This window comes from Vicia villosa, linkage group LG7 (assembly GCF_029867415.1).
Source record: "Vicia villosa cultivar HV-30 ecotype Madison, WI linkage group LG7, Vvil1.0, whole genome shotgun sequence".
Lineage (NCBI taxonomy): Eukaryota > Viridiplantae > Streptophyta > Magnoliopsida > Fabales > Fabaceae > Vicia > Vicia villosa.
Window position 1 is genome coordinate 82,585,312 of NC_081186.1, and position 26,717 is coordinate 82,612,028.

General features: G+C 34.1%; 3 protein-coding genes across 3 annotated transcripts; all 3 read right to left on the reverse strand.

Annotated features, from left to right (window-relative positions):
* Positions 1 to 4,581: 4,581 nt before the first annotated feature.
* LOC131619495 (auxin response factor 22-like) lies at positions 4,582 to 11,814 on the reverse strand. The gene is made up of 3 exons (XM_058890584.1): positions 11,716 to 11,814; positions 4,858 to 5,724; positions 4,582 to 4,731 (listed from the first exon to the last, which is right to left on the reverse strand). Exons 1-3 carry the CDS (start codon positions 11,812 to 11,814, stop codon positions 4,582 to 4,584), a joined length of 1,116 nt encoding a protein of 371 aa, XP_058746567.1.
* A 6,201-nt stretch (positions 11,815 to 18,015) lies between these two features.
* LOC131619496 (uncharacterized) lies at positions 18,016 to 19,111 on the reverse strand. The gene is made up of 3 exons (XM_058890585.1): positions 18,911 to 19,111; positions 18,636 to 18,801; positions 18,016 to 18,470 (listed from the first exon to the last, which is right to left on the reverse strand). The coding sequence occupies exons 1-3, from the start codon at positions 19,109 to 19,111 to the stop codon at positions 18,016 to 18,018; spliced, it is 822 nt and encodes a 273-aa protein (XP_058746568.1).
* An 890-nt stretch (positions 19,112 to 20,001) lies between these two features.
* Positions 20,002 to 21,440, reverse strand: LOC131619497 (auxin response factor 17-like). Its single transcript, XM_058890586.1, has 2 exons — positions 20,526 to 21,440; positions 20,002 to 20,370 (listed from the first exon to the last, which is right to left on the reverse strand). Exons 1-2 carry the CDS (start codon positions 21,438 to 21,440, stop codon positions 20,002 to 20,004), a joined length of 1,284 nt encoding a protein of 427 aa, XP_058746569.1.
* Between the last annotated feature and the right edge of the window lie 5,277 nt (positions 21,441 to 26,717).

Here is a 26,717-nt window from a genome sequence, read left to right on the forward strand (position 1 = left end):
AAGTCATGCTATTAGGAATGTAGTGAGGAATGTTGGTGTTCAAGTCTTTCTGACCGGTCCAAGCGTGAAGCCTGTTGAGGAAATTGGCCTATTGAAGGGATTGTGTTGTGATTATAAGTGAGAGTATTTGACATTGGGAACAACACACTCAATTCCCATCAGATCTCCGTAATGTGGCCTCGGTGGGAGGCTACCACGTATCTTCATGCACCTAGGGCAGAGAGGTGACACACATATGATACTTGAGTACACTTGAATGTAATTACATAATCGAAGCTTCATTTTGACTCTTGGTCGTGGTTTTCATCTTTTCCGTTGAGAACTTGACGCTGGATTCACTTTTTGACATCTTTCATCTTTGAAAAATTGATTTTCTTCTTCTCCGTATGATTATTGTGATCTTTGTTGATACTTTATGGGATTCAAGTTGTTTTTCTTTAACTATTTTTCTCTTCATTATTCAAAACTTGCAAAAAAACACTTAAGATATTGATTTTTACCCTTCGCTTTTCTCTAATTTGCATTATCTTTGAGGGATGGTCATTTAAGAAACCTATAAATCCCATTTATCGACCTTAGTATTGATTTGGGAATTAGTGATGCATCTACCCAAACTGAGGCGGAGGTGATAAACTCAAAAATGGTAGAACAGGAGGCAGAAAACTAAATGATTTATATTCGAAAAAATATAAAGCTTGCTCCTACTAGGATAAATATTAGGGAGATTGTCTTTGGATTTACTTTTGTTGGAAATTCTTTGGATGCTTTAGAGACTGTGAGGAACCCCATGGAGGAGCATAAGTATTAATCTTATCCTAAATATTATAGAAGTTATGTCGGCCTTGAGCCTAGTGATGTTGAAATTAGGTAGTGGTTAAAGGATCAATCAAGGTGTCATATCACGATCTTCATTTTGTGTGTGTTGAAAGTAACACATAAATGGTGAGACAAGCATAACAAATTCTGAAAATCTATGACAATGCTGCTCAATATTCTTAGGCGAATGATGAATTCTTATGGATACAATCTTTGTATACCAATAAATGTAGACAAAAAATGCTTACCAGAATGTAGGCTCATCTCTTATTGAAGAATAATGATACAAATTGGGCGGGGAAAGGACTGTTTTCACCATTATTATGGAACCTTGTTTTGCACATGATATGCTTTTAACAAGGACATCAACTATTGTTGATGATGACAACTAACGTCTTATGATAGGTCAAACATGAACGGATAAGCAGATAAAGATGCAAACCTAATCATTAGGGTTTGATGGACTTGACTATCTGATGATGGACATTAAATGGAATATAATCTAAAGTCGCATCTCAAACTAATCAACAAGTGTCTACAATAGAGAATGAACATCTGGAAAAGTCTTAAACTACTGTGGTATCTACTAATTTAGTAGTGAGTGAACAAATTTGTAAAATATAATGGCTTTATCGTAAAAGCACGCATGACTAAAAGAATAAAAACACTAAAAAAATTTAAAAATGTTTTTACCAAAGAAATATTTTCAAAAAATATCTTGGAGTTGTGCCAGATGAACTGGGAGCGGTCAAAATAGCTCTACGTGAAATTTTGACTTTTCTAATCTGTTGGAACATTTGTCCAATCGGTTAGATAAGCTCAATATCGAGTTCTAAGAAATTAGGAGAGCGCCTTAATGACATGCAACACCTAAATATGGTGTGTCCAATGCGCCTGTTGTGTTTATGGAATACATATATAAGATCTTCCATCCCTATTTGGATCAGTTTGTTGTGGTATTTATAAAGGATATTCTGGTTTATTTTTAAAATCAGCTGAAGAGCATGCATGACACCTGAGAGTTGTGTTATAGACTCTGTAAGAGAAGAAGTATGACAAGCTATCCAAGTGTGAGTTTTGGTTGAAATAGGTGAATTTTCTTGGCCATGTAATTTCTAGTGGTAAAATATTGGTGGATCTGTCGAAGGTTGATGCAGTATTGTTATAGGAGACGCGTAAGTATGTCATTGAGATCAGAAATTTTCTTGGTTTGGCTGGTTATTACATTAGGTTTATAGAAGGATTTTCAAGGATAACCTTGCCTTTGACTCTGTTGACTCAAAAGTGTCAAGCTTATGTGTGGGATGCTCAGTGAGAGGAAAGCTTTCAAGATTTGAAGAAGAGGTTGACGATAACTCCAGTTTTGGTTCTACAAGATGCTAGTGAATCCTTTGTGGTATATTGTGATGCTTCGATGACGAGCTTAGGTGGCGTGCTTATGCAAAATAGTAATATGGTAGCTTATGCTTCAAGACAACTTAAGGTTCATGAAAGAAATTATCCTTCCCATGACTTGGAGTTGGCAGCTATCATATTTGTGCTTAAGATTTTGAGGTACTATATGTATGGCGCAAGGTTTCAAGTGTTTAGCGATCATAAAAGTTTGAGGTACCTGTTTGATTAGAAAGAGTTAAACATGAGGCAGAGAAGGTGGCTTGAGTTCTTGAAAGACTATGACTTCGAGTTGAGTTACCATCCAACTAAAGCAAATGTTGTGGCAGATGCTTTGAACAGGAAGTCCTTACATATGTCGACATTGATGGTTAGAGGGATGGATTTGATCAAATAATTCTGAGATCTGAGTTTAGTATGCGAAGTGACTATGTAGAGTATTATGTATGGTATGTTGAAGTTTTCTAACGATATTCTAGACGAGATCAGATGTTGCCATAAATCAGATTAAAAAACTTGTTTCCAGATGTCTTCGACATCTGAATAAGATTAAAAAAACAGTTACTAATGTGATCCTTTTATCTTGTCTGAGCTGTCACGGTAGATAACTCATTCTCTTGAGTTTATGGAAACAAAACTCTCATAATTTTAGAAAATATGCTAAGTCCCAAAATCTACGGCAGGTGTGTCGAACTCGACACCAAGGTCGAAAATTACTCTTGTCGAACATATAACCAAATGCCTTCATTTTTTAATTATGTATTATTTCAACATCATATTCTCTTTGTTGAACTCAATATGTGTCGAGAATTTCATGCTAAGAACTTTGTGTTCCAATATATGGTTCCTTGTATTTTTCACCTTTATCACAAATATTATTTTGTTGCTTATCTCTCTCTTGCCTGTTTGGATATGTGAACGAGTAATGATAACAATTACTTTATTCCTAATTCCAACTTCCTTCCACCTTATCATCTCTTCTCATGTATCAATTTTTTTTGTAGTTGAAAATTTATTAGACATATTTACACATATATTTAATACATATCTACAATATAAAAAGAGTTCAGAAAAAAATCCTATCAAAAACTTACCATTAAGTTATCCGGTCTACAAAATGAGAATTTCCCATATAACATTATACCAAGTTATCTAGTACATAAGCAAAACAAAAATACAAATCGGAGAATGGACTAACAAGTTTTCTAAAAAAAACAAAATACAAACCGGATAACATTACTTCAAATTATCCAATAAAAAAGAAAAATGTATCAGATGACTTGTTTCAGAGTTATCCAATAAAGAAGAAAAATGTATCAGATGACTTGTCTCAGGGTAATACAGTAAAAATGTGGGGTGCAAAATCTATAAAAATTTAGAAAATTTAAAGTGACTGGTAAAAAATAAAATGGTAAATTAGTTAATATGTTAAAAAAATAAAATTGAAATATTTTACAAAATGTAGGGGTGGGGTATAAATGCATGGGAATGGGGTAAAGTTTTCATGCGACACTTTAGGCAAGTGCCTGTGATCCAGCAAGCGACACAAAGATTGGAATGCACAAAGATTGAAAGGTAGAAGAAATTCCAGGTGGATGTTAATACTATTAAATTGGGATTCAGCCTTCAAAGTTCTAAACAGCTGCAAACAGGTTTCTTCGAAAGAAAATCATATCAAACCATGCAAGTTTAAGTTATATATAAAAATTGTACCAAAAATCTTTCCTTCCAACACAGTACAGTATTTTGAACAACTAGAAACATAAAACATAATCAAAATGTTTTCTGGTATGTTAGCTAATATAGAGGCAATTTATCATTAAGCAATGCAGGAGCTTGGATTGAATATGAAGCATTGAAGATCTTGATCTAAACAAAGATGAAATCCTTATCACGTTATTTCTTTGTAAATGTGGCGCAGTTATTATCATACAATTAATGAGGAAAAAAGATTTATGCTATCAATAATTTGATAATCAAAAGACAAATTAAAAGATTCATCTTACAAGCTATAAATTCTTCAATAAATCAATGATAAATGATGCCCTAATTTTTATAGTAAAATTTCAATTAAATTGAATGAACGTACATGTAACATGGATATTTTGTTATCTGCTTAAGTTTTATCAATGTCTTCACCTTCATTGTTCCTCCTACGGCCACCGTCTCCTATGATATATCAGAATCATTCAAATCACTATCAATAGGTTGTATGGTCTGACCAAATAACATTATTGAACCAGCCCTAGTTTTCTTTGTGTTGCAATTGTTAAAGGAGTTCAAAATATTACAATTCGGTGTTTGTTTCAAGGGTCTCTCATCCATGGAATCGTAAGCTCTTGCATTGGAATGGATGAGTGATCTCTCTCTATCTCACTTGATAACACAGAATCTTGAGCAGCTCTTAACTTTTTTTGTTAGGGGAAACTGTATATCTGGTGTAAGTGAGTTAGAAATAACTTCAACCTGCCAAGGACATAATTGCTCTAGATTCTCAGAGACATGAGGTTCATCCCATTCAATCTACAATATTGAGAAGAAAAATGTAAGAATCTAATAGACTAATACCAATCATTTAAGAGTGTAAGAATCAAAATCAAGATCCTTCAATTGTATTAACAGTATATATGCATTTGAAAATTGAAATACCTGAAGCATGCGCCATGGACGAGTTACGGGAGTTGAGAGATTAGATATTGTGCCATGAAAAATGGAACATCCATTTGTTGTATCATCATTCTTCACCATGTGTGTAACTCTCATCCAACGTCTCCAATTAACCTTCATTGCATCCTCCACTATCTTAGCTCCCACCACAAAATCAAAACCACCTACCGTCGGATAGTACACAACCTCAAAAGCTGCGTTCTTCTCTGCCAATTCTGCAGCCTCGTTAACTTCCTTTTCCGTTATTTTAACAGTGGAAGGAAGATTCATTTTCCTGCGAATTCCTACAGAGATATTTCCAGCCGAGTTTTTAATAAAAACAATGGTATCACCGCGTACGAGTTTCTTTTCACGGACAAATCCACTCCAACCAGTGGTGAACAGGTGACGTAAGGTATACCCACGGAAGACATAGCGAAATTTCCAGACTACACCGCAAACTTCAGTGAGGAAGAGATCTTGAAATGGAGATTGGTTTCTAGAATCAAACCGCGGGAGTGCTGGGAAGATCGATTTGGCACAGGCCGCAGGTACGTAGAGTACACTTCGGCTTTTAACATCAGATCTGGTTAGAGTCTTAGCATATGAAACAATCTGATCAACATCCTCTTCGTTGCTAGCCTCAAGAGGAACAACACTTCCGTCAATTACAGAAGTGAGGAGTAATTTTGCATAAACTTGTTGAGTTTCAGGATCTGCAAGTAGATCGACGGCGGAGACTGTACAGAGAATGAGCGGATCTGCAAGTGTGTGAGTGTTGTAAATGACCTTGAGGGAAATAGTATACTTTGGAATGGAGTTTGGGAACAGTGAAGGAATCTCCGGCGAATTTCTGCCAGATATTGGGATCTACACGGGGGTGTTGCTCTTGAGACATGCGGAATGATATCTTGTGGAAGAGGAGAACGAAATGAATAGAGAGCGGGAAGCTGCGAATAGGTTTGATTCTAGCTTTTTGAAACGTTGACATAAATACCTGTTAGAATCAGTCTTCTTGCACCAGATATTTCATGTCTATTTAATCTAACAGTTAGGGATCCATGTTATCTATGGTAAACCTAAAAGTTCTTTTATTTTTTATAAAAGCTTGTTTTTATTTTATTTTAAATACTATAGTGCTATGAAGTTTGTATATATATATATATATATATATATATATATATATATATATATCTAATAACTTAATCTTATGTTATTTTTCATATGAATCTGTTTTTAATTAATTTATATTTTTTAGTTTAAATTTTTGTCTCATGTTTAGTTATATATGAAGTATTTATATGTTTTTTCTTAATTTTATTAAAAATAAATTTTTTCACACGCTTCAAGAAAATCTCAACATACAAACACTACTATAAAACATACATAACTCCTTCGGACATGAAATGCATTTAACCTCAGATAAAGAAACGAGGTAACGAAGGGCGTCATAAAAATCAAAATCAAAATCAAATTTTTTAGAGATCTAGATAAAAATCAAATTCTTTGAATATCTAAATTTTCGATCTTCGAATTATTAAATTTTTTAGGGAAGATCAAATGTTGGGTGCAAGATTATTTTATATAGATCTTGCATGCATTCATTTCTGATGAAAAAAAGGATAAGATAATTAAAATCAATATTCAAATAAATGATTTTCGGCTCAAATAAATATTTAAGAAAATAAACCTTGAACACGGATAATTTTTTGCTCTTGCAATCAATCATAGAGAACTTTTTCAAGCGTCTTTAGGTTCAAGCGGTTCATGTTTCATTTAGGTTAGAAGTTTTAATATTTAACATGCTTATATAATGAATGTCTCTTAGGTTTCACACATATCAATAATGAAAGTATCTTGAGCGTTGCCACTGATAAAATGGACGACACATATTTGTTTAAGAATGATGATCATTATTCTCAATTATCACGCCAAACTTATTCCCTCGGTTTCTGACAAAAATCCAAGGTAAAAGGTGTATAAGCTTTATTTTCTCAACATTACATTGATTACACAAGAAATCAAATTATATTATTATAAAATATGCAGTGTTATTATAGTAGTTGTTGTTCTTGGAGAATAACACATCTTTTCTCTAATCCAGATCATGTTGCATACATTTTATGTGCATTCTTTTTAAACTCAATCGTTTGAATGCATGAAGCTTTTGATAAGTTATTCAAAGGTTGATATCCATTCTTTATTTAACTTGAAGCAATAAAAAAAATTTGCACTTGCAATTCATCATTAAGAAGTTTTCTAAAAAAATTAAGTTCCAAAATTTCATTATATAGTGGTGGATGTAGATTATATGTTGTGGACTGTTGTCTTGATAATATCTTGAGCGTTGTTCATTTAAGAATGTAGGATAGTGATTCGTTGTTGTAGGTGTGTAACATATTCCCTTGGTTTTTAAAAAATCAAGGGAAAACATATTTTCTATTTTCAATAGAAAAATAAAATAAAATAAAACATATTTTCAATTTTTAATACCTCAGTTTTTTCTAGCTGACGTGAAAGCTTCGTCATAAAAAGCATTATTTGTTGTAGAGAAAACACAACGAGTTGATGGACAATGTGTTTAAAATTGTTCGACAACAAAGCTCAAATGTTGTTGAGGAAAAGTTTCAGCTCCTTGAAGAGAGCCCCTACTACGCTCCTTCCCGCGAGAATACAATTCAAAAAGTTTCTTCAAGAAAGTTTCACGTTGCAATCTTGAAATCAGCCAGGGAAAAGGGAAATGAGGTTCCTCGATGATCATGGGATCGATGCAGAAGTAAAAAAAATCAGACTCCCCATTAGAGCCCCAGAGGAGACCGAGAAAGCTATGCTCGGACCCCGGTTTAAGCAAAAATTTGCCCAGATAAGGTGCATCCAAAGCACTCATTATCGATACAAATCTTGAAAAGCATGATTCCAAAGTCTACGGAGAAGCCTGATGATCATGTACAACTAGTAGAAGAACGTTTGAGTAATAAAAAACATATTTACCTTGGTTGAAAAAGGATTTTTATCTCAGTTTTGCTAGCGAGGTAACAAAAAGCGTCATGAAAAATTTCCACATTACCCTCGGTTGGTGTACCACAAAAGGCGTCATATCTAGAGGGTTTTAGGTAGAAGTTGCACAAGTTATGGATTAGGCGAGAAGTTGTAAACTAGGATTGTTTATGCTTTGAACTAATACTATCATAGTGACTTTCCTTCCTTGCTCGGCAGCCCCCAGAGTAGGTGACGTTGCACCAAACTAGGTTAACAATTTACTGTGTGATTTACCATTCTACATTTTATTCCTGCATATTTTACAGTATGGTTTATTGGGTTCTTTCTGTCAACAGATGTTGTAACATCTGTCTTTACATCATGTTTTGATGTTGGGACATCAGGAGTAACATGTTTTAAAAGTGCTAGAATTTCATATCGATTATACACATAATCGAGGTTTTATATATATATATATATATATATATATATATATATATATATATATATATATATATATATATATATATATATATATATATATATATATATATATATATATATATATAGAGGCCATATCATATGAGAATGACATATTTATATGAGAATGTGAGAATGAATCTGAACCATTGGATTTTAAAATAAATGGTGGAGATTATATATGAATCTTTTTTTTCTCTCTCATGCATCTTGAAATAAATGAAGTAGGAGAGAGAAAAAAAAGATTCATTTATAATCTCCACCTTTTATTTTAAAATCCAATGGTTCATATTCATTCTCACATTCTCATATAAATATGTCATTCTCATATGATATGCCCTCTATATATATATATATATATATATATATATATATATATATATATATATATATATATATATATATATAGAGAGAGAGAGAGAGAGAGAGAGAGAGATTCAATTGATTCTGATATGTAAAATTAACAAATGTTAGATAAAGAAACTAATTTATCATGTATAAAAGATAAGAGATTATGTAAAGTACACAAACGTTCAACAAATAATATTTTCATACATCACAAAGATTGTTTCTACTTTCCCTTAAGTTTCACTTTTATCAATCTATTGTTTTCATTATCAATTTTTGATATTCAAAATATTTGTAATTATGATATATAATATGGTGTTTGCGTTCTGAATGGTTGTCGTTTAAGTTTCACGTGGATCAATGTGTTAGCAGTGTCTTGAGCATTGATACTAAATAAATGAATGACAAAGAAACTCAATAAACACGCTTATTTTTACCTTCAGTTATGACCAAAAACTGATATAAAAAAGATTTTTCTATTTAAATAAAAATACAATAAAATATGGACTTTTCCCTTAGGTTTTTTAATTCACCGAGGTAATATATTACTTATATTGCCAAAAATGGTGAATGGAAAAAATTGAAAATAACATGTATTATTTTTTTTTCCCAATTTTTTACCATTCACCAATTTCTTTGTGTAATGTAATAATCATACAAATGACTATATTTTAAACAACGTTGTACTTTGATTAATTAGGAATAAATTTTTCAATGTTGTTAACGAAAGTAAGCAATATATTATAGAATATTTTCTTTGACTAATGATAACATTGGAAAATTATTCAAAAATTAAAATGTTTTCTTTTACTATTTAACATTGGCAAGAGGTGGAAAGAACAACGACGCTAATTACAACAACAAAAACAACAATAACAACAACAAAAACACCATTATGTGAGATAGATTGCAAAAATAGAAAAATGATTTGTTAAAAGTTGGGGTAAGAAGAAGTTTACAAGATCGAGAAAATATTATTCCGCACTCATTCTCTATCTTTATATAGACAAAGACACTCGAGCCGTCAAATTGAAAGTTAGAATCAAGTGTGAATCAATAGTCAGATCTCATCTTGGAAACTAACCACCCTCGAGTATATTCAAATGCACTGTAGGGTGCAACACATCACTCAATACTATTTTAGGTCACACGACAATGTAAGACGACTGAATGGTTCAATAACGGAACTGCATTTAATACATGTTTCTTATTACACTTTGGCAAACCAAAGCAACGCATGTCAGCTGACGCTTGGACAATTATTCTCAAAGACCGATCAAGAGTGTTATAAGACGTCCCCCGACAACCAGAATGTCCGACAAATCTTTGGGCAACGGTTCTATGTAGGTCAAAGGCCCAATTATACGAGACCCACTTATTCAGCCACTCCATCAAGCCAAAGGTATAAATACCTTCACAAAGAATTTTCAGGTACACCATCTCTACTTTCCACTTTCAATACCACTATCTTGAACCCTAAGTTGAATTGGGCATTCGAGTGCTTACCATGCATGTAACACGCCTTTTAATTCATCGTATCAGAGATTAACGATGTTTATTCAAGATCAATGTCTTTGGTTCAAGAAGTACCGTGATCGCAACCTTCAAACCACTGTGCCTCATCACTGTAGCGCTAAAAAAACTTGCTCTACCACATTTTCTATAATCATTTATATTGCTCAGTTCGCAACTGAAGATATATAAATAATAACAAATCATGCAAGTTTAAGTCATAAATAAAAACTTTGGAGACAACTTCTCTACCTATCACAAAAAGTTGGGTAGTGTACCTTCAACCAATCACATGATATAATCTAATTTTAACACATTTAATTATTTATTAAATATTACAATTATTTGTTGTTTTCAAAAGATTTTACAAAGGAGGTAATCTTACCCAACGTTTTGAGTTGGGTAAATAAGAATTCACCAAAAACTTTATCGAAAAGTTTTCCTTCTGCCACATTACACAGACACTGTTTTGATCAACTAAAAACATAAAATATAATCAAAATGTTTTCTTCTTTGTTAATAAATAGAGACAATCTCATTAAGAAATGCATGAACTTGGATAAAATATTTTTTTAATAAGCAATGAAATTATTGGGAGTATAAGGGATATTCCGCCCACAAAACAAACGGAAAGCTCATACATCTTAAAACACGAGAGCGGTAAAATATTCCAAGAATAAAAATAACAATAAATTATTCGGTTATAAAAAGAACACATCCATCTCTAAGAGGTGAAAACAATCTCCGTCATCTCCAAGAGCTTGGATAGAATATGAAGCATTGAAGATCATGATCTAAACAAAAATGAAATCTTTATCATATATTTTTATTTTAACTGCCGTTTAATTATTATCATACAATTAAAGAATAAATTAGATAGGAGTGTTAGGGCAGACATGTTCTAAATGACAAGATAAAATCCTACAAACTATAAATTTCTCAATAAAACAATAATAAATGATTCCATAATTTTATAGTAAAATTCTAATTAAATAGAATGAACGTACATGTATGTTTTATCATCTGCGTAACTATTTTGTAAACGCTTAAGTTTTATCATTGTGTTCAACTTCATTGTTTCTCTTACAAGAATCTTCTCCTTTGATATCAGAATCATACAAATCACTTTCAATAGGTTGTATGGTCTGACCAAATAACATTATTGAACCAGCCCTAGTTTTCTTGGTGTTGCAATTTTTAAAGGAGTTCAAAATATTACAATTAGGTGTCTGTTTCAAGGGTCTCATCCATGGAATAGTAAGCTCTTGCATTGGAATGGATGAGTAATCTCTCTATCCCATTCATCAATCTCAATTTTGTTGTTGTGGGAAACTGTATATGTTGTGTAGGAATAATTTCAACTTGCCAAGGACTTAATTGCTTTAGATTCTCAGGAACATCAGGTTCATGACATCCCATTCAATCTACAAAATTGACAAGAAAAATGTAAGAACCAATCATTTGAAATATCAATTAAGAGTGTAAGAATCAAAATCACGATCCTTTAATTGTATTAACAGAATATATATGCATTTGAAATACCTGAAGCATGCGCCATGGACAAGTTGAAGGATGGGAGGTTGCAGATATTGTCCCATTAAAAATGGAGCATCCCTTGGAAGTATCATCATTCTTCACCATGTGTGTAACTCTCATCCAACGACTTCAATTAACTTTCATTGCATCCTCCACTATCTTCGCTCCAACCACAAAATCAAAACCACCTACCGTCGGATAGTACACAACTTCAAATGCTGCGTTCTTCTCTGCCAATTCTACTGCCAACTTAACTTCCTTTTCTGTCATTTTTGCAGTGGCAGGTAACTTCCCTTTCCTGCGAATTCCAATGGAGATATTTCTAGCCGAGTTTTTAACAAAAACAATGGTATCACCGCCAACGAGTTTGTTCTTGCTAACAAATCCACTCCATCCAATGGTGAACAGGTGTTGAAAGGGATACCCACGGTGGAAGTGGCGAATTTCCGAGACTACGCCGTAAACGTCCTGGACCAATATATCTTGAAACCGCGATTGGTTCAGAAAGATACCAGCTGTAGTTCTAGCAATTTCAAAGCCAAGGAAGAATCTGAGTCTTCCAAGATCTTTGATCCTGAAAGTATGGTGAAGTAATTGATTGACCTGTTGAATTTCAGACAGAGAGGTGTCTGCTAAAACAATATCATCCACATACACTAATAAAGCTGTAAAGTCAAAATTGGATTTTTTGACATAAAGTGAATGATCAGCCTGAAATTGTTTATAACCAATTGAAATAAGAAGAAAAAAACTTGAAATACCATTGTCTGCTGGCTTGCTTTAAAACATATAAGGACTTAAGCAATCTACAGACATGAGAAGGGTTAGAGGAAGGTAAGCTAGGTGGGAGAGTCATATACACTTCTTCATGGAGATCACCATGAAGAAAGGCATTGTTGACATCAAGTTGTTCCAAATGCCAACCTTTGATGGCAGCAATGGAAAGAAGAACCTGATAGTAATTAGCTTTGCAACAGGTGAAAAGGAGTCAAAGTAGTCTACACCCTCTAGTAGTGTGTATCCCTTTGCCAAAGATGAAGAGTTGTAATTTATACACCCTCAGGTGGGAGGGTCATATACACCCTCTAGTTGTAATTTATCATTAATGTTTCGTAATCATTTACGAACTCGTGTGGATTAGTTTAAAGAAGTTTTATGAAAAAGATGAAGAGTTTAAAATATTTTTGGCGTGTGTGTACATCGCCTTATATTACTTAAATACCTAATCTTATACAAAATACAACATTAAGCGTAAAATCAGACAAACTTTACAACTTAATAACTTAAGTTTTTAATTAATATTTTTTTGATGGGTTAGGTTCTTTCACCAATCTTTTTCTTTGTATTTTTTTTTCATTTATGCAAAATTTTTAATTTAAAAAATACTAATAACAATTTATTTTAATTCTATTTCATTAACCCTCTTATTATTTTAATTATTTTAAATTATTTTTGGATTAATGAGTAATAAAATTGGTTAATGAAATATATAAAGAGAGGTAATAACACAAATTTCATGCTTAAATGTTACAAAATTATTCTTTAATATTTTAAAAAATATTGATAAAAAGTTAATGTTCATTGTATTTATACGGAAGTATAGTTCAAAATTAGTTTTTGTATATCATTACTCTATGAAATTGAGAATCGGTTGAGAAGTTGGTACATTTTGACTGGTTCAGGAAAAAGAATAGAGCCAAGTCCATAGAAGAACCAAGATTGAGAGGCTGCATGTTAAGGCAAATTGTGTTTAGGCTGCATTTTTTAAAACATGCTAGCTTCAAGAGTGTGTTTAGGCAAATTGTTAAAGTGCTGCAATAGTTAGAAAGGTAGAAGAAATTCCAACAAAGTAGAGACTGTATAAAAATCTTTCCTTCCAACACAATACAGACTGTGTTTCTGGCATATTTCATTGAGCAATTGAAGACCGTGATCTATATTCTATACATAGATGAAATCTCTATCATATATTTTTTTTAAATGCGGTGCAATTATTATCATACAACTAATAAGTAAAATAGATTTATACTATCATAAAAAACCTAAATGGATTTGTATTTGATAATCAAAAGACAAGATAAAACGATATATTTAACAAGCTATAAATTCATAAATAAATAAAAAATTAATGATTCCATAATATTTATAGTAAAATTTCATGTAAATTGAATAATGATTCCATAATTACTATAACAAAATTTCATTTAAATTGTACCAATGTACATATATATTTTGTTATCTGCTTAAGTTTTATGAATGTCTTCAACTTCATGGTCTCCTTTGTTATCAGAATTATACAAATCACTTTCTGTAGGTTGTATGGTCTTACCAAATAACACTATTGAACCAGGAGTAGTTTTTTTGGTTTTGAAGTTGGAAGAAGTTGGAGTGGAAACAAGATTTTGCATGTTATTTGGAATGGATGACAAGACAGAAGCTTGAGCACCTCTAAACTTTTTTGTTGGGGGAGACATTATATATGGTGGTGTACGTCTTTTACGAATAATTTCAACTTGCCAAGGACTTATTTGCTTTAGATTCTCAGGGACATGAGGTTCATCCCATTCAACCTACAATATTGAGAAGAAATGTGTAAGAATCAAAATCAAGACTTCAATTATGTTAAGAGTATATGCATTTGAAATACCTGAAGCATGCGCCACGGACGAGTTGAAGGATGGGAGATTGCACATATTGTACCATTAAAAATGGAGCATCCCTTGGAAGTATCATCATTCTTCACCATGTGTGTAACTCTCATCCAACGACTCCAATTAACCTTCATTGCATCCTCCACTATCTTCGCTCCCACCACAAAATCAAAACCACCTACCGTTGGATAGTACACAACTTCAAACGCTGCCTTCTTCTCTGCCAATTCTATTGCCAACTTAACTTCCTTTTCTGTCATTTTTGAAGCGGCAGCCAACTTCCCATTCCTACGAATTCCAATGGAGATATTTCCGTTCGAGTTTTTAACAAAAACAACTGTATCACCGACAACCAGTTTCTTCTTGCTAACAAATCCACTCCAGCCAATGGTGAACAGGTGTTGAAAGGGACATAGACGGTGGAAGTGGCGAATTTGCGAGACTACACCGCAAACGTCCTTGACGGATATATCTTGAAACCGCGATTGGTTTCTAGAGTCAAGCGGCGGGAGTGCTGGTAAGATCGCCTCAGCGCCGGCCCTAGGAATGTAGAGTACAGCCCCGCTTCTAACATCAGTATTAGTGAGAGTCTTGGCATAGGAAACAATCTGATCACCATCGGCTTCATTGTCAGACTCAAGAGGAACAACACTGCCGTCAATTATGGGAGTGAGGAGTAATTTTGCATAAACTTGATCAGTTTCAGGATCTGCAAGGAGATCAACAGCGGAGACTGTGCAGAGAATCGACGGACGACAACCATCGAGTGGTTGTGGGTTAGGACAGACATGTTGTAAATGACCTTGAGGGAAATAGAATACTTTTGAATGAAGTTTTGGAACAGTGAAGGAATCTCCGGCGAATTTCTGCCAGATATTGGGATCTACACGGGGGTGTTGCGGTTGAGACATGGCGGAATGATATCTTGCGGAAGAGAAGAACGAAATGAATAGAGAGCGGGAAGCTGCGAGTAGGTTTGTTTTTTGCTTTTTGAAAAGTTGGTATATATACACGTTAGAATCAATCGTCGCGCACCATATTTTTCGTTTATGTTTTAATCTAACGGCTATCCATCATTATCTTCCGGGTACCTAAAAGTTTTTATTCGTTTTCTATAAAAGCTTTTTAAAACTATAGTAATTATAAATACTATTTTAAAAATTAGACCGAAACAGTCGAACGAACCAATCAACCTGGAAAATGGAGGTTTAATTGGTCTGATCTGATCGCTAAATCAAATGCTTTGAACCAGTGCGAATCAGACAGAATCAGAAAAACTGATAAAATTCAATGAACCGGCGATTTTGAAAAATCGACGAGTGAAATGCATGATTTTTTTCTCTGACAAAACGATATGGTTTTGATAAATTTTTTGAAAAAAATAAATTAAAATATAAGTAACTTTGTTCACAACTTGTTTGAAATTACACCTTATTCCAAATTTATTTGAATTTGTATTTTCTACTATTTTGAATTAAATCATAGTTATTCAATTTAATTCGGTTTAGTCGTGTGGTTACGCTTAGTTATTTATTGGTTCAACTAATGAACCAGTGACTTTGTACCCTCACCAATTTGATATCCGTCATATTTTTAAAATATTGCTAATAAAAGTTTGTATATTCATCTAATAATTGAATAATCATATTATTTTTCATATAAATTGTTTTTAAGTAATTTTAGATTTTTTTTAGTTTAAATATTTGTCTCGAGTTTATTTTTTATATTAAACATTTAATTTACATATTTATATTTTATTAAACACTAAATTTATTGTATATTTTTTATATTCATTCATAATAAATTAGACTATGTACAATTCGATCTCTCATCCATTCTCTGTCCCTAAAAGCATTTCTCTTTCTCATATCTCATATATATATATATATATATATATATATATATATATATATATATATATATATATATATATATATATATATATATATATATATATATATATATATATATATATATATATATATATATATATATATATATATATATATATATATATATATATTATTTGAGAGACAGTGTACATTCTAATAAAAGTCTGGTTCTCACTCAGAGTTAATAGAGCATGTCCCAATATAATTCTCAACATGTCCATAAAGATAAAATTAAGTTAAGATAGTAAAAAAAACAAATTTATCATCTCGGTATTTGACCAACGTGGAAGGAATTGAATAAAACATCCCAGTCATATAAATAGCCATAAATGGTCAATATTAGATAGATAAACAAGGACTAAATTCTCGATAATTGCTCTCAAGGAGACAAAGAATCATATGTCAAAGTGACATCTATTTTGACTGGCCTAATAGAGGTAGAATAATCAATCTGTGTACCTAGTGTATACATTTGGCGTCCACTGTGAAGCCTAGTAAAACTAACTTGGGTATCAAGTTTAATCCATATAACGCTGCTACCAACGGCACGATGATGGCGCTGCTGGCGAAGGCATTTGGCGATGATAATGAAGAAGATGAGGACAATGATAAAGAAGATGAGAACTTCATAGTAATCTTCTCCATGCTTATGTAGGAAGCCTCTTGCAACTAATCTAGCGTTATACTTTGCCACGTGATCGTTTGGTTTCATTTTTGTTTTGAATACCCACTTAACACCAATGCACTTCTTGTTCCTCAACCTCAGTTTCTTCTGTCTCTAAATCAGACAGATAAAAGTGATCGCCAAGCTTGTTTGATGCCTTTTCCTTCCAGTTCTGGCATTTTGATTCATCAAACTTTACATCTTTGTTGAACACTATTTTCTTACTATTTGGATCATATAGTTTGTAGGCACCAGTTAAGTGATAACCAACCATAATCATTACCAGAGGTTTATCATCCAATTTTCTTCTCAGTTGGTCAGGTACATGTCTGAAACACAATGAGCCAAAAATCTTCAGATGTTGAACACTTGGTTTTACTCCATACCATGCTTCTTTTGGTGTCTTGTCTTGCAGCTTCTTTGTGGGACTTCTATTGTTGAGATATGTTGCAGTAGCAACCGCTTCACCCCACAAATAATGAGGCATCTGCTTTTGCTTCAGCATGCTTCTTATTATATTTACCAAGGTTCTGTTTTTCCTCTCTGAGATCCCATTGTGTTGAGGTGTGTATGGTGCAGTGACTTCATGATTTATGCCATTTGATGAGAAAAAATCATTAAACTCAGTGAAAGTATACTCACCTCCTCCATCAGTTCTTAATCTGCTAATTACTTCACCACTTTCATTTTGAACTAGCAGTCTAAACTTTGTTAACACACCAAACACTTCACTTTTCTTAGCTAACAAGTAAATCCATTGTTTTCTAATGAATTCATCTATGAATATTACAAAGTAGCTATTTCCTCCTACTAATTTCACTTCAAATGGTCCACATACATCAGAGTGAATTACCTCAAGTTTCCTGGATGCATTGAATGGTACTTTTGCATTGTATGAGTTGCTGACTTGCGTTCTAGTGCAACACATATCACACACTTCATCAGGCAACTTTACCTCTGGTAAACCTTGCACCATTTTCTTCTCATGAAGCATATTCAAATCCCCAAAATTGATATGCCCATATCATTGGTGCCATTCACTTTTAGTTTCTGATAGCAAGCATTGATCTTCAATTACATTGATGTTGACTCAAAAAGTTCATTGCTTTGAAAATTGAGCTTTCATAATCAATCTATTCTTGCTATCAAAAACCTTCATAGCTTGTGCTTCCATCTTCATAGTGTACCCCTTTTGCAGTAATTGACCAATGCTGATGAGGTTGTTCTTCATACTTGGTACATACAACACATCAGTGATGTATGCTTTTTTACCGTCCTTCCTGTGGATCAATACTTTCCCGATTCCAACTGCGCAAACTATGTTATTGTCTGCAAATCTTATCCTTCTATTAGCTGAATCATCTAATTCAAAGAACCAAGATTTCTTTCCTGTCCTATGGTTTGAACACCCAGTGTCCAAGTACCATTCATCACTTCTTTCTTCTTCCTCCTTGACTGTTGCCATCAGGAGTGCTTCATCATAATCTGAATCCTCATTGTGAGCAAATTGAGCTTCATCTTTGCTCCTTGAGACCCTCTTTGATCTGCATTCAGATATATAATGTCCCCACTTCTGACAATTATAGCACTGAATATCTTTCTTATCCTTCTTGGATTTTCCTTTCTTCACATACTAGGCCTGCAATGCTTGATCAAAGGATGCACCTTTACCTCTTTCTTTGATCCTATCAGTCAATCTTAATTCGTGTGCTTCAAGACTTGCTTGCAGTTCTTCTATCTTCATAGAATCTAGATCCTTAGATTCTTCTAAAGCAACCACAATGTGGTCAAATCTTGGTGTTAAAGTTTTGAGAACTTTCTCAACCTTCATCACATCAGTGAAAGTTTCACCATTCCTTGTCATATGATTTGTAAGATTGATCACCTTGTCAAAGTATTGAATGATGGTTTCTTATCCTTCCATTGTCAACACTTCATACTGTCTTCTTAATGCTTGAAGCCTCACCTTCTTCAATTTACCATCTCCAGAATACAGTTTCTCCATTGCATCCCATGTCTCCACTTCCATAATGCATGATCTTCTCAAAGATCTCATTACTTACACTCTGATGAATCAAAAACATGGTTTTTCCATCTTTCTTCTTCAATTCTTTATGTGTTGTTTGTTGTACATCAGTTGCATTCGCTGCTAATGCTGGTACATTTTCATCCTGGAACCTGAAGATCACCTTCATCTTTACGACCCATTGATCAAAATTCTTGCCTTTAAACACTAGTAAATGCGTTGGAATATTGTTGTTGTGAGTTGTCATTCTTCACGAATTCTCTAACAACAATGAACGGACCAGGCTCTGCTATACCAATTTGATGGAACAAAGAATGAAATGATAAGAAAACTAAGCAAAACTGATTTTGAAATTGCAGAGGAATAAAGGGTTCTAGGGTTTCTTAGATTTTGAGAAGGAAGGAGAAAAGAGAAAAAGGAATAGAGCTTGACAATTTTATTGATGATTGAATGAAAAAATATTTACAAGACATATGGAACTATTTATACATCAAGAGATGTAACAACTATGAAACAAACTACTAACAACCACTTAACTTCATGTGCAAGTTTCTAAACAAACTATTAAACAAAAATAAAACTGATTTTATCTAAATTGAATTACTAAACCAATAGTGCTGCAATGGACAGAAAGGTAGAAAAAATCTCAGGTGGAATTTAACACAATGAAAATTGCGACTCAGAGCCTTCAAAGTTCAAAACAATGGCAAACACAGTACAGACTGTGTTTTGATTAAATAGAAAGATAAAATAATATAAAAATGTTTCCTAGTATGTTAGCTAATTAATAGAGACAATATTTCATTAAGCGATGCTGGAGCTTGGATTGAATGTGAAGCATTGAAGACCATGATCTATAGAAAGATGAAATCCTTATCATATTTGTTTTTAAATGCAGTACAATAATTATCATACAATTAATGAGTAAAATAGATTTATGCTATTATCAATAAATTGATATGTTTTTTCTAGAAGTGTGCCTATAATCAAAAGACAAGATAAAATCTTACAAACTATAAATTCGTCAATAAAACAATAATAATTGATTCCATAATTTTTTTAACAAGTTTTATCAATTTCATTACTCCTCTTACAACTATTGTCTCCTATAATATCAGAAGACTCATACAAATCCCTTTCAATAGGTTGTATCATCTTACCAAATAACATTATTGAAGCCGGACTAGTTTTCTTGTTATTGCAATTGTCAATATGAGCATTCTTTGTTTTAAAGGAGTTCAAAATACTAGAGGTGTGAGAATTGCTAATGTTTTGCTCAGTTGACAACACAGAACCTTGAGCACCTCTCAACTTTTTTGTTGGAGGGAATTGTATATCTGATATAGGTGGGTTAGAATTAATAACTTCAACCTGCCAAGGACATAATTGCTTTAGATTCTCAGGGACATGAGGATCATCCCATTTAACCTACAATATTGACAAGAAAAATTTGTAAGAATCAAAATCAAGATCCTACTTGCATCAAGAATATTTACAGTCAAAATTGTTAAAAGAAAGTTTTTAATTGTGCATCATCCAATGGAAATCATGTATGACTTAAATTATATTAACATTTGAAATACCTGAAGCATGCGCCATGGGCGAGTAGAACGAGAGGAGAGATTAGATATTCTCCCATTAAAAATGGAGCATCCCTTAGAAGTGTCGTCATTCTTCACCATGTGTGTAACTCTCATCCCACACCTCCAATTAACTTTCATTGCATCCTCCACTATCTTCGCTCCCACCACAAAATCAAAACCACCTACCGTTGGATAGTACACAACTTCAAATGCTGCATTCTTCTCTGCCAATTCTATTGCCAACTTAACTTCCTTTTCTGTCATTTTTGCAGTGGCAGGTAACTTCCCTTTCCTGCGAATTCCAATGGAGATATTTCCAGCCGAGTTTTTAGCAAAAACAACTGTATCACCGGCAGCCAGATTCTTCTTGCTAACAAATCCACTCCAGCCAATGGTGAACAGGTGTTGAAAGGGACATAGACGGTGGAAGTGGCGAATTTGCGAGACTACACCGCAAACGTCCTTGACGGATATATCTTGAAACCGCGATTGGTTTCTAGAGTCAAGCGGCGGGAGTGCTGGTAAGATCGAGTCGGCACCGGCCTTAGGTATGTAGAGTACAGCCCCGCTTCTAACATCAGTATTAGTGAGAGTCTTGGCATAGGAAACAATTTGATCACCATCGGGTCCATTGTGAGACTCAAGAGGAACAACACTTCCGTCAATTACGGGAGTGAGGAGTAATTTTGCATAAACTTGATCAGTTTCAGGATCTGCAAGGAGATCAACGGCGGAGACTATGCAGAGAATCATCGGACGGCAACCATAGAATGGTTGAGTGTTAGGACAGACATGTTGTAAATGACCTTGAGGGAAATAATATACTTTGGAATGAAGTTTTGGAACAGTGAAGGAATCTCGGGCGATTTTCTGCCAGATTTTGGGATCAACACGGAGGTGTTGCTGTTGAGACATGGCGGAATGATATCTTGAGGAATGATATTGAAAAGAGAGCGGGAAGGTGCGAATAGGTTCTGAAAAACCAAAGCAGTTTGATAATTTTGCAGATTGTGATATTGATATATCAGAAGTTGTTGAGCCAAGAAGCAACGCATCAGAAGCAGAGCTTCTCAGAAGCAAAGAATCTGAAGATCAAGTATCAGCTTCTCTGGAGAATCTAAGCATTTCTGAAGAACCATCTGTCAGAAGATCATCCAGACTCATCTCTGGTCACTCAGAAGATGTCATTCTTGGAAAGAAGGATGATCCAATCAGAACAAGAGCATTCCTTAAGAACAATGCAGACTGTCAATTAGGTCTTGTATCTTTGATCGAGCCAACTTCTGTTGATCATGCTCTAGAAGATCCAGACTGGATAATTGCTATGCAAGAAGAACTGAATCAGTTTTCAAGGAATGATGTTTGGGATCTTGTTCCTAGACCAGATGGATTCAATATAATCGGCACAAAATGGGTCTTCAGGAACAAGCTCAGTGAGAAAGGTGAAGTGGTAAGAAACAAAGCCAGACTGGTGGCTCAGGGTTATAGTCAGCAAGAAGGGATTGACTATACAGAAACCTTTGCACCAGTGGCCAGGTTAGAATCTATTCGTCTATTAATTTCATTTGCCACTCAACATAACATCACTCTCTATCAAATGGATGTTAAGAGTGCCTTCTTAAATGGTTATATAGATGAAGAAGTTTATGTCCATCAACCTCCTGGTTTTGAAGACTCTATGTCTCCTAATCGTGTTTTTAAACTCAAGAAATCATTGTATGGATTGAAACAGGCTCCCAGAGCTTGGTATGAACGCTTAAGTTCTTTCCTTCTGGATAATGGTTTCACTAGAGGAAAAGTGGACACTACTCTCTTTTGTAAAACCTTTAAAAGGGATATTTTAATTTGTCAAATATATGTAGATGATATTATTTTTGGAACATCTAATGCTACACTTGGAAAGGAGTTTGCTGAGTCTATGCAGGCTGAGTTTGAAATGAGCATGATGGGAGAACTCAAGTATTTCCTTGGAATACAAATAAATCAAACATCAGAAGGAACGTATGTTCACCAAACCAAGTATGTGAAGGAACTTCTGAAGAAGTTTAATCTTCTAGACTGCAAAGAAGCCAAAACTCCTATGCATCCAACATGCATTCTAGGTAAGGATGAGGTAAGTAAGAAGGTAGATCAGAAGTTATACAGAGGTATGATTGGATCTCTTATATATTTGACTGCTTCTAGACCTGACATTCTGTTCAGTGTTTGTTTGTGTGCTAGATTCCAATCAGATCCTAGAGAATCTCATTTAACTGCTGTTAAGAGAATTCTAAGGTATCTGAAAGGTACTACTAATGTTGGCTTAGTTTACAGAAAATCTAAAGAATACAACTTAGTAGGATTCTGCGATGCTGACTATGCTGGAGACAGAATTGAAAGAAAAAGTACTTCAGGAAGTTGCCAATTTCTTGGAAGTCATTTGATCTCTTGGTATAGCAAGAAGCAAGCAACTATTGCTCTATCAACAACAGAAGCAGAATATGTCGCTGCTGCTGGTTGTAGTACACAGATGCTCTGGATGAAGAGTCAGTTAGAAGATTATCAGATATTTGAGAGTAACATTCCTATATTCTGTGATAATACTTCTGCTATATGTTTATCTAAGAATCCTATTCTTCATTCAAAAGCTAAACATATCGAGATTAAACATCATTTCATAAGGGACTATGTTCAGAAGGGTGTTATATCTTTAAACTTTGTTGATACAGACCATCAATGGGCTGATATCTTTACAAAACCCCTGGCTGAAGATAGGTTTAAGTTCATTCTGAAGAACATCAGTATGGATTTATGCCCAGAATGAGAAGATGAGAAGTTCTTATGTATGAGTATCTTCTGAAATGAAAATGGATTATTTTTTATATATCAGAAGTTCTGATTGAAATCTTTTAGAAATTATGATTCGGTTATTACTAACGTTTCATTGTCTAAGTTGATTCAGAACCTCTTTTAAAGCAAAACAGCTGTTACGTTTTTATCTCGGGATGGTAAACCTGTCGTTACTATTCATGGATAAACGTGCGTGCAGTTGAAGGGACGCCGACCATAGGTAACTGTGCTAGTCACCTCATTTGTCTTTATTATCTCTCCTCACGTCATGTAACATTAAATGCTATTCATCATTCGTTTCATTTTATTTTCTTTTAAATACTCTTCAAACACTTCTCTTTCCCTCTCATCTTTCTCTATCTCTTTGCATTCCTCATCAAGTTTTTCTCTCTCTCTCTTCCGTTTTCGTCTCTTGCTCAAACAATTTTTTTTTTAAAAAAAAAAAAACAAAATCCTAGCTCAAACCTAGCGTTCACCCTAAGCCTGTTGAAGATCTATGACTCAAAGGCGACAGATCTCTGCATATCTCGGGATGGCTCTCCTAATACCTCTCAAGTCAGACCTCTTCTTTGATGTTGTTATCAACTTTCACCCAAAGACAGAAGACTTTCTTGAGTTATGGGAGGAGGTTAAGAATGATATTCTTAACTTCTATGTTAAGGGAAAGCCCCGTTTGCAACATTAGCTCTCTGTCTGTGAACTGTCCCTCTCTTCCTCTTTGGTCACTTGGATCTCTCCTACAGTGGAGGTTCTAGTCTGGAAGACAAGAGTCCACAGGGATTCTTGATGGGTTGACACAGAGCGTGTCCTGCTAGGGTGCTGTTTTTAATTTTTGTAGTCATTTCCTCTTGGGATGACTTTTTATGTATTTGCTAGGAATGTTTCTCATCTTGTTAAACATAGGAATCTTTTGTAATATCTTTTGATTATCAATGAAAAGTTTCTTTGTTTTTACATTCCAGTGATTTTATTTGTCGTTTTTATGCATCTGAATCTTTTGAAATATGCTTTTTGATGATATGACAAAAAGGGGGAGAAGATAAATGATAAATGATTTGATAAATCTATCAGTTGCTGGGTAAAGCTCCCACACATTCACTAACAAGAACTGCAAGTTCTATATGGTTTAAGTGTTTTGCAGGTATAAAGAAGTGAAGAGAATCTTCAAAGCAGACACAAGAAGCAAAACCATGGAAACTGAAGCAAGCCGAGTGCTGTCAAGCTTCAGAGATCAGAAGCAAGAAAGAAAAATGAATCAGAAGCACTGATAATAGAATTTGATCCATATTTGTCTATTTGTTTTGACAAAATTCTATTTGCTCTGATACATTATTTTAGCCTATATGGCTCTGATACATATAATGTGTTCAAACATATATTTTATGTTCTGACTCGTTCATGCTGACTTTTGTCGTTTAGTTTTTTGTTCTGTAACATTTCAGGATGTAGAGATGCTCTGATGATGCTCTGGTACATTCAACAATGTTCTGATACAAATCTAGCATGAAGTGATGTTGGTAGAAATTCAAGCTCTGAAGTTATCCGAGGGAAGCAGAAATCAGAAGCTGCGAATGTTCTAAAGATCCAGAAAACTCAAGTTCTGAAGCTGTCCTAAATGGAAGCAGAAATCAGAAGCTGTGAATGTTCAGAAGATCAAAGAAATTCAAGTTCTGAAGCTGTCCTGAATGGAAGCAGAAATCAGAAGCTGTGAATGTTCAGAAGATCAAAGAAATTCAAGTTCTGAAGCTGTCCTAGATGGAAGCAGGAATCAGAAGCTGTGAGTGTTCTAGGGATCTAAGGAAATTCTAGTTCTGAAGCTGTCCAATGGAAGCAGAAGTCAGAAGCTATGAATTCTCTAAAGACAGAAGCTTATATGATCGTCTCTACCGAAATAATCAGGGAAGTCTTTTATTAAAGTTCTTCGAGTATTTATTTCAGGGGGAGATTATTTATCTCAGGGGGAGATTGTTAATCTCAGGGGAAGACATATTCATATGCTTATGCTATAGCTGTGTAATTTGTCTTTTGCCATCTATTCTTTCTGATCGCAAATTCATATCATTTATATATGTTTTTGTCATCATCAAAAAGGGGGAGATTGTTAGAACAAGATTTGTTCTGATCAATTATCTTAGTTTTGATGATAACAATAATATGAATTTTGCTTAAGATAATATGGTACTCTAATCCAATGCAATTTCCCTTTCAGGAAATATATAAAGAGTACGCATAATTCAGCGCTCAGAAGCTTTGTCTCAAAGGGTTCAACATGCAACATCAGAACATGGTCTGGCAAGACATCAGAAGATGGTCGAAGCAGAATCAGAACATGGGTCTATGGAAGCATCAGAAGAACTAGAGATCAGAAGCACTGAAGTTCTGATGGTATCACGCTCAGAAGCACTTCAAGGTCAGAAGATCAGAAGATGCTATGCACCAAGCTGTTTGACTCTGATGATATTCAAACGTTGTATTCACAAACATCAGATCAGAAGAAAGTACAAGTGGCAAGCTACGCTGACTGACAAAAGGAACGTTAAAAGCTATTCTAGGCTACGTCAGTAGACACAGCGTGAACAAGGCTCGAGGTAGTTGACAAAAGCGTATAACATTAAATGCGATGCTGTACGGAACACGCAAAGCATTAAATGCACTCAACGGTCATCTTCTCCAACGCCTATAAATATGAAGTTCTGATGAGAAGCAAGGTTAACGATTCTGCACCAAAACAACTCATATCAACTTGCTGAAACTCTGTTCAAATCTAAACTCAGAATCTTCATCTTCATCAAAGCTCACTACATTGCTGTTGTAATATATTAGTGAGATTAAGCTTAAACGTTAAGAGAAATATCACAGTTTGTGATTATAGCTTTTAAGAAGCATTTGTAATACTCTTAGAATTGATTACATTAAGTTGTAAGGAACTAGAGTGATCGTGTGGATCAGAATACTCTAGGAAGTCTTAGAAGTGATCTAAGCAGGTTGTAACTAGAGTGATCGTGTGGATCAGTATACTCTAGAAAAGTCTTAGAGGGTATCTAAGCAGTTGTTCCTGGAGTGATCAGTGTGTGATCAGTAGACTCTGGAAGACTTAGTTGCTGACTAAGTGGAGAACCATTGTAATCCGTGCGATTAGTGGATTAAATCCTCAGTTGAGGTAAATCATCTCTGCGGGGGTGGACTGGAGTAGTTTAGTTAACAACGAACCAGGATAAAAATAACTGTGCAATTTATTTTTATCTGTCAAGTTTTTAAAGCTACACTTATTCAAACCCCCCCTTTCTAAGTGTTTTTCTATCCTTCAGTGATTAGGCAAGAAGTTGTAAACTGAGAGTGTTTAGTTTTGAACGAATACTACTG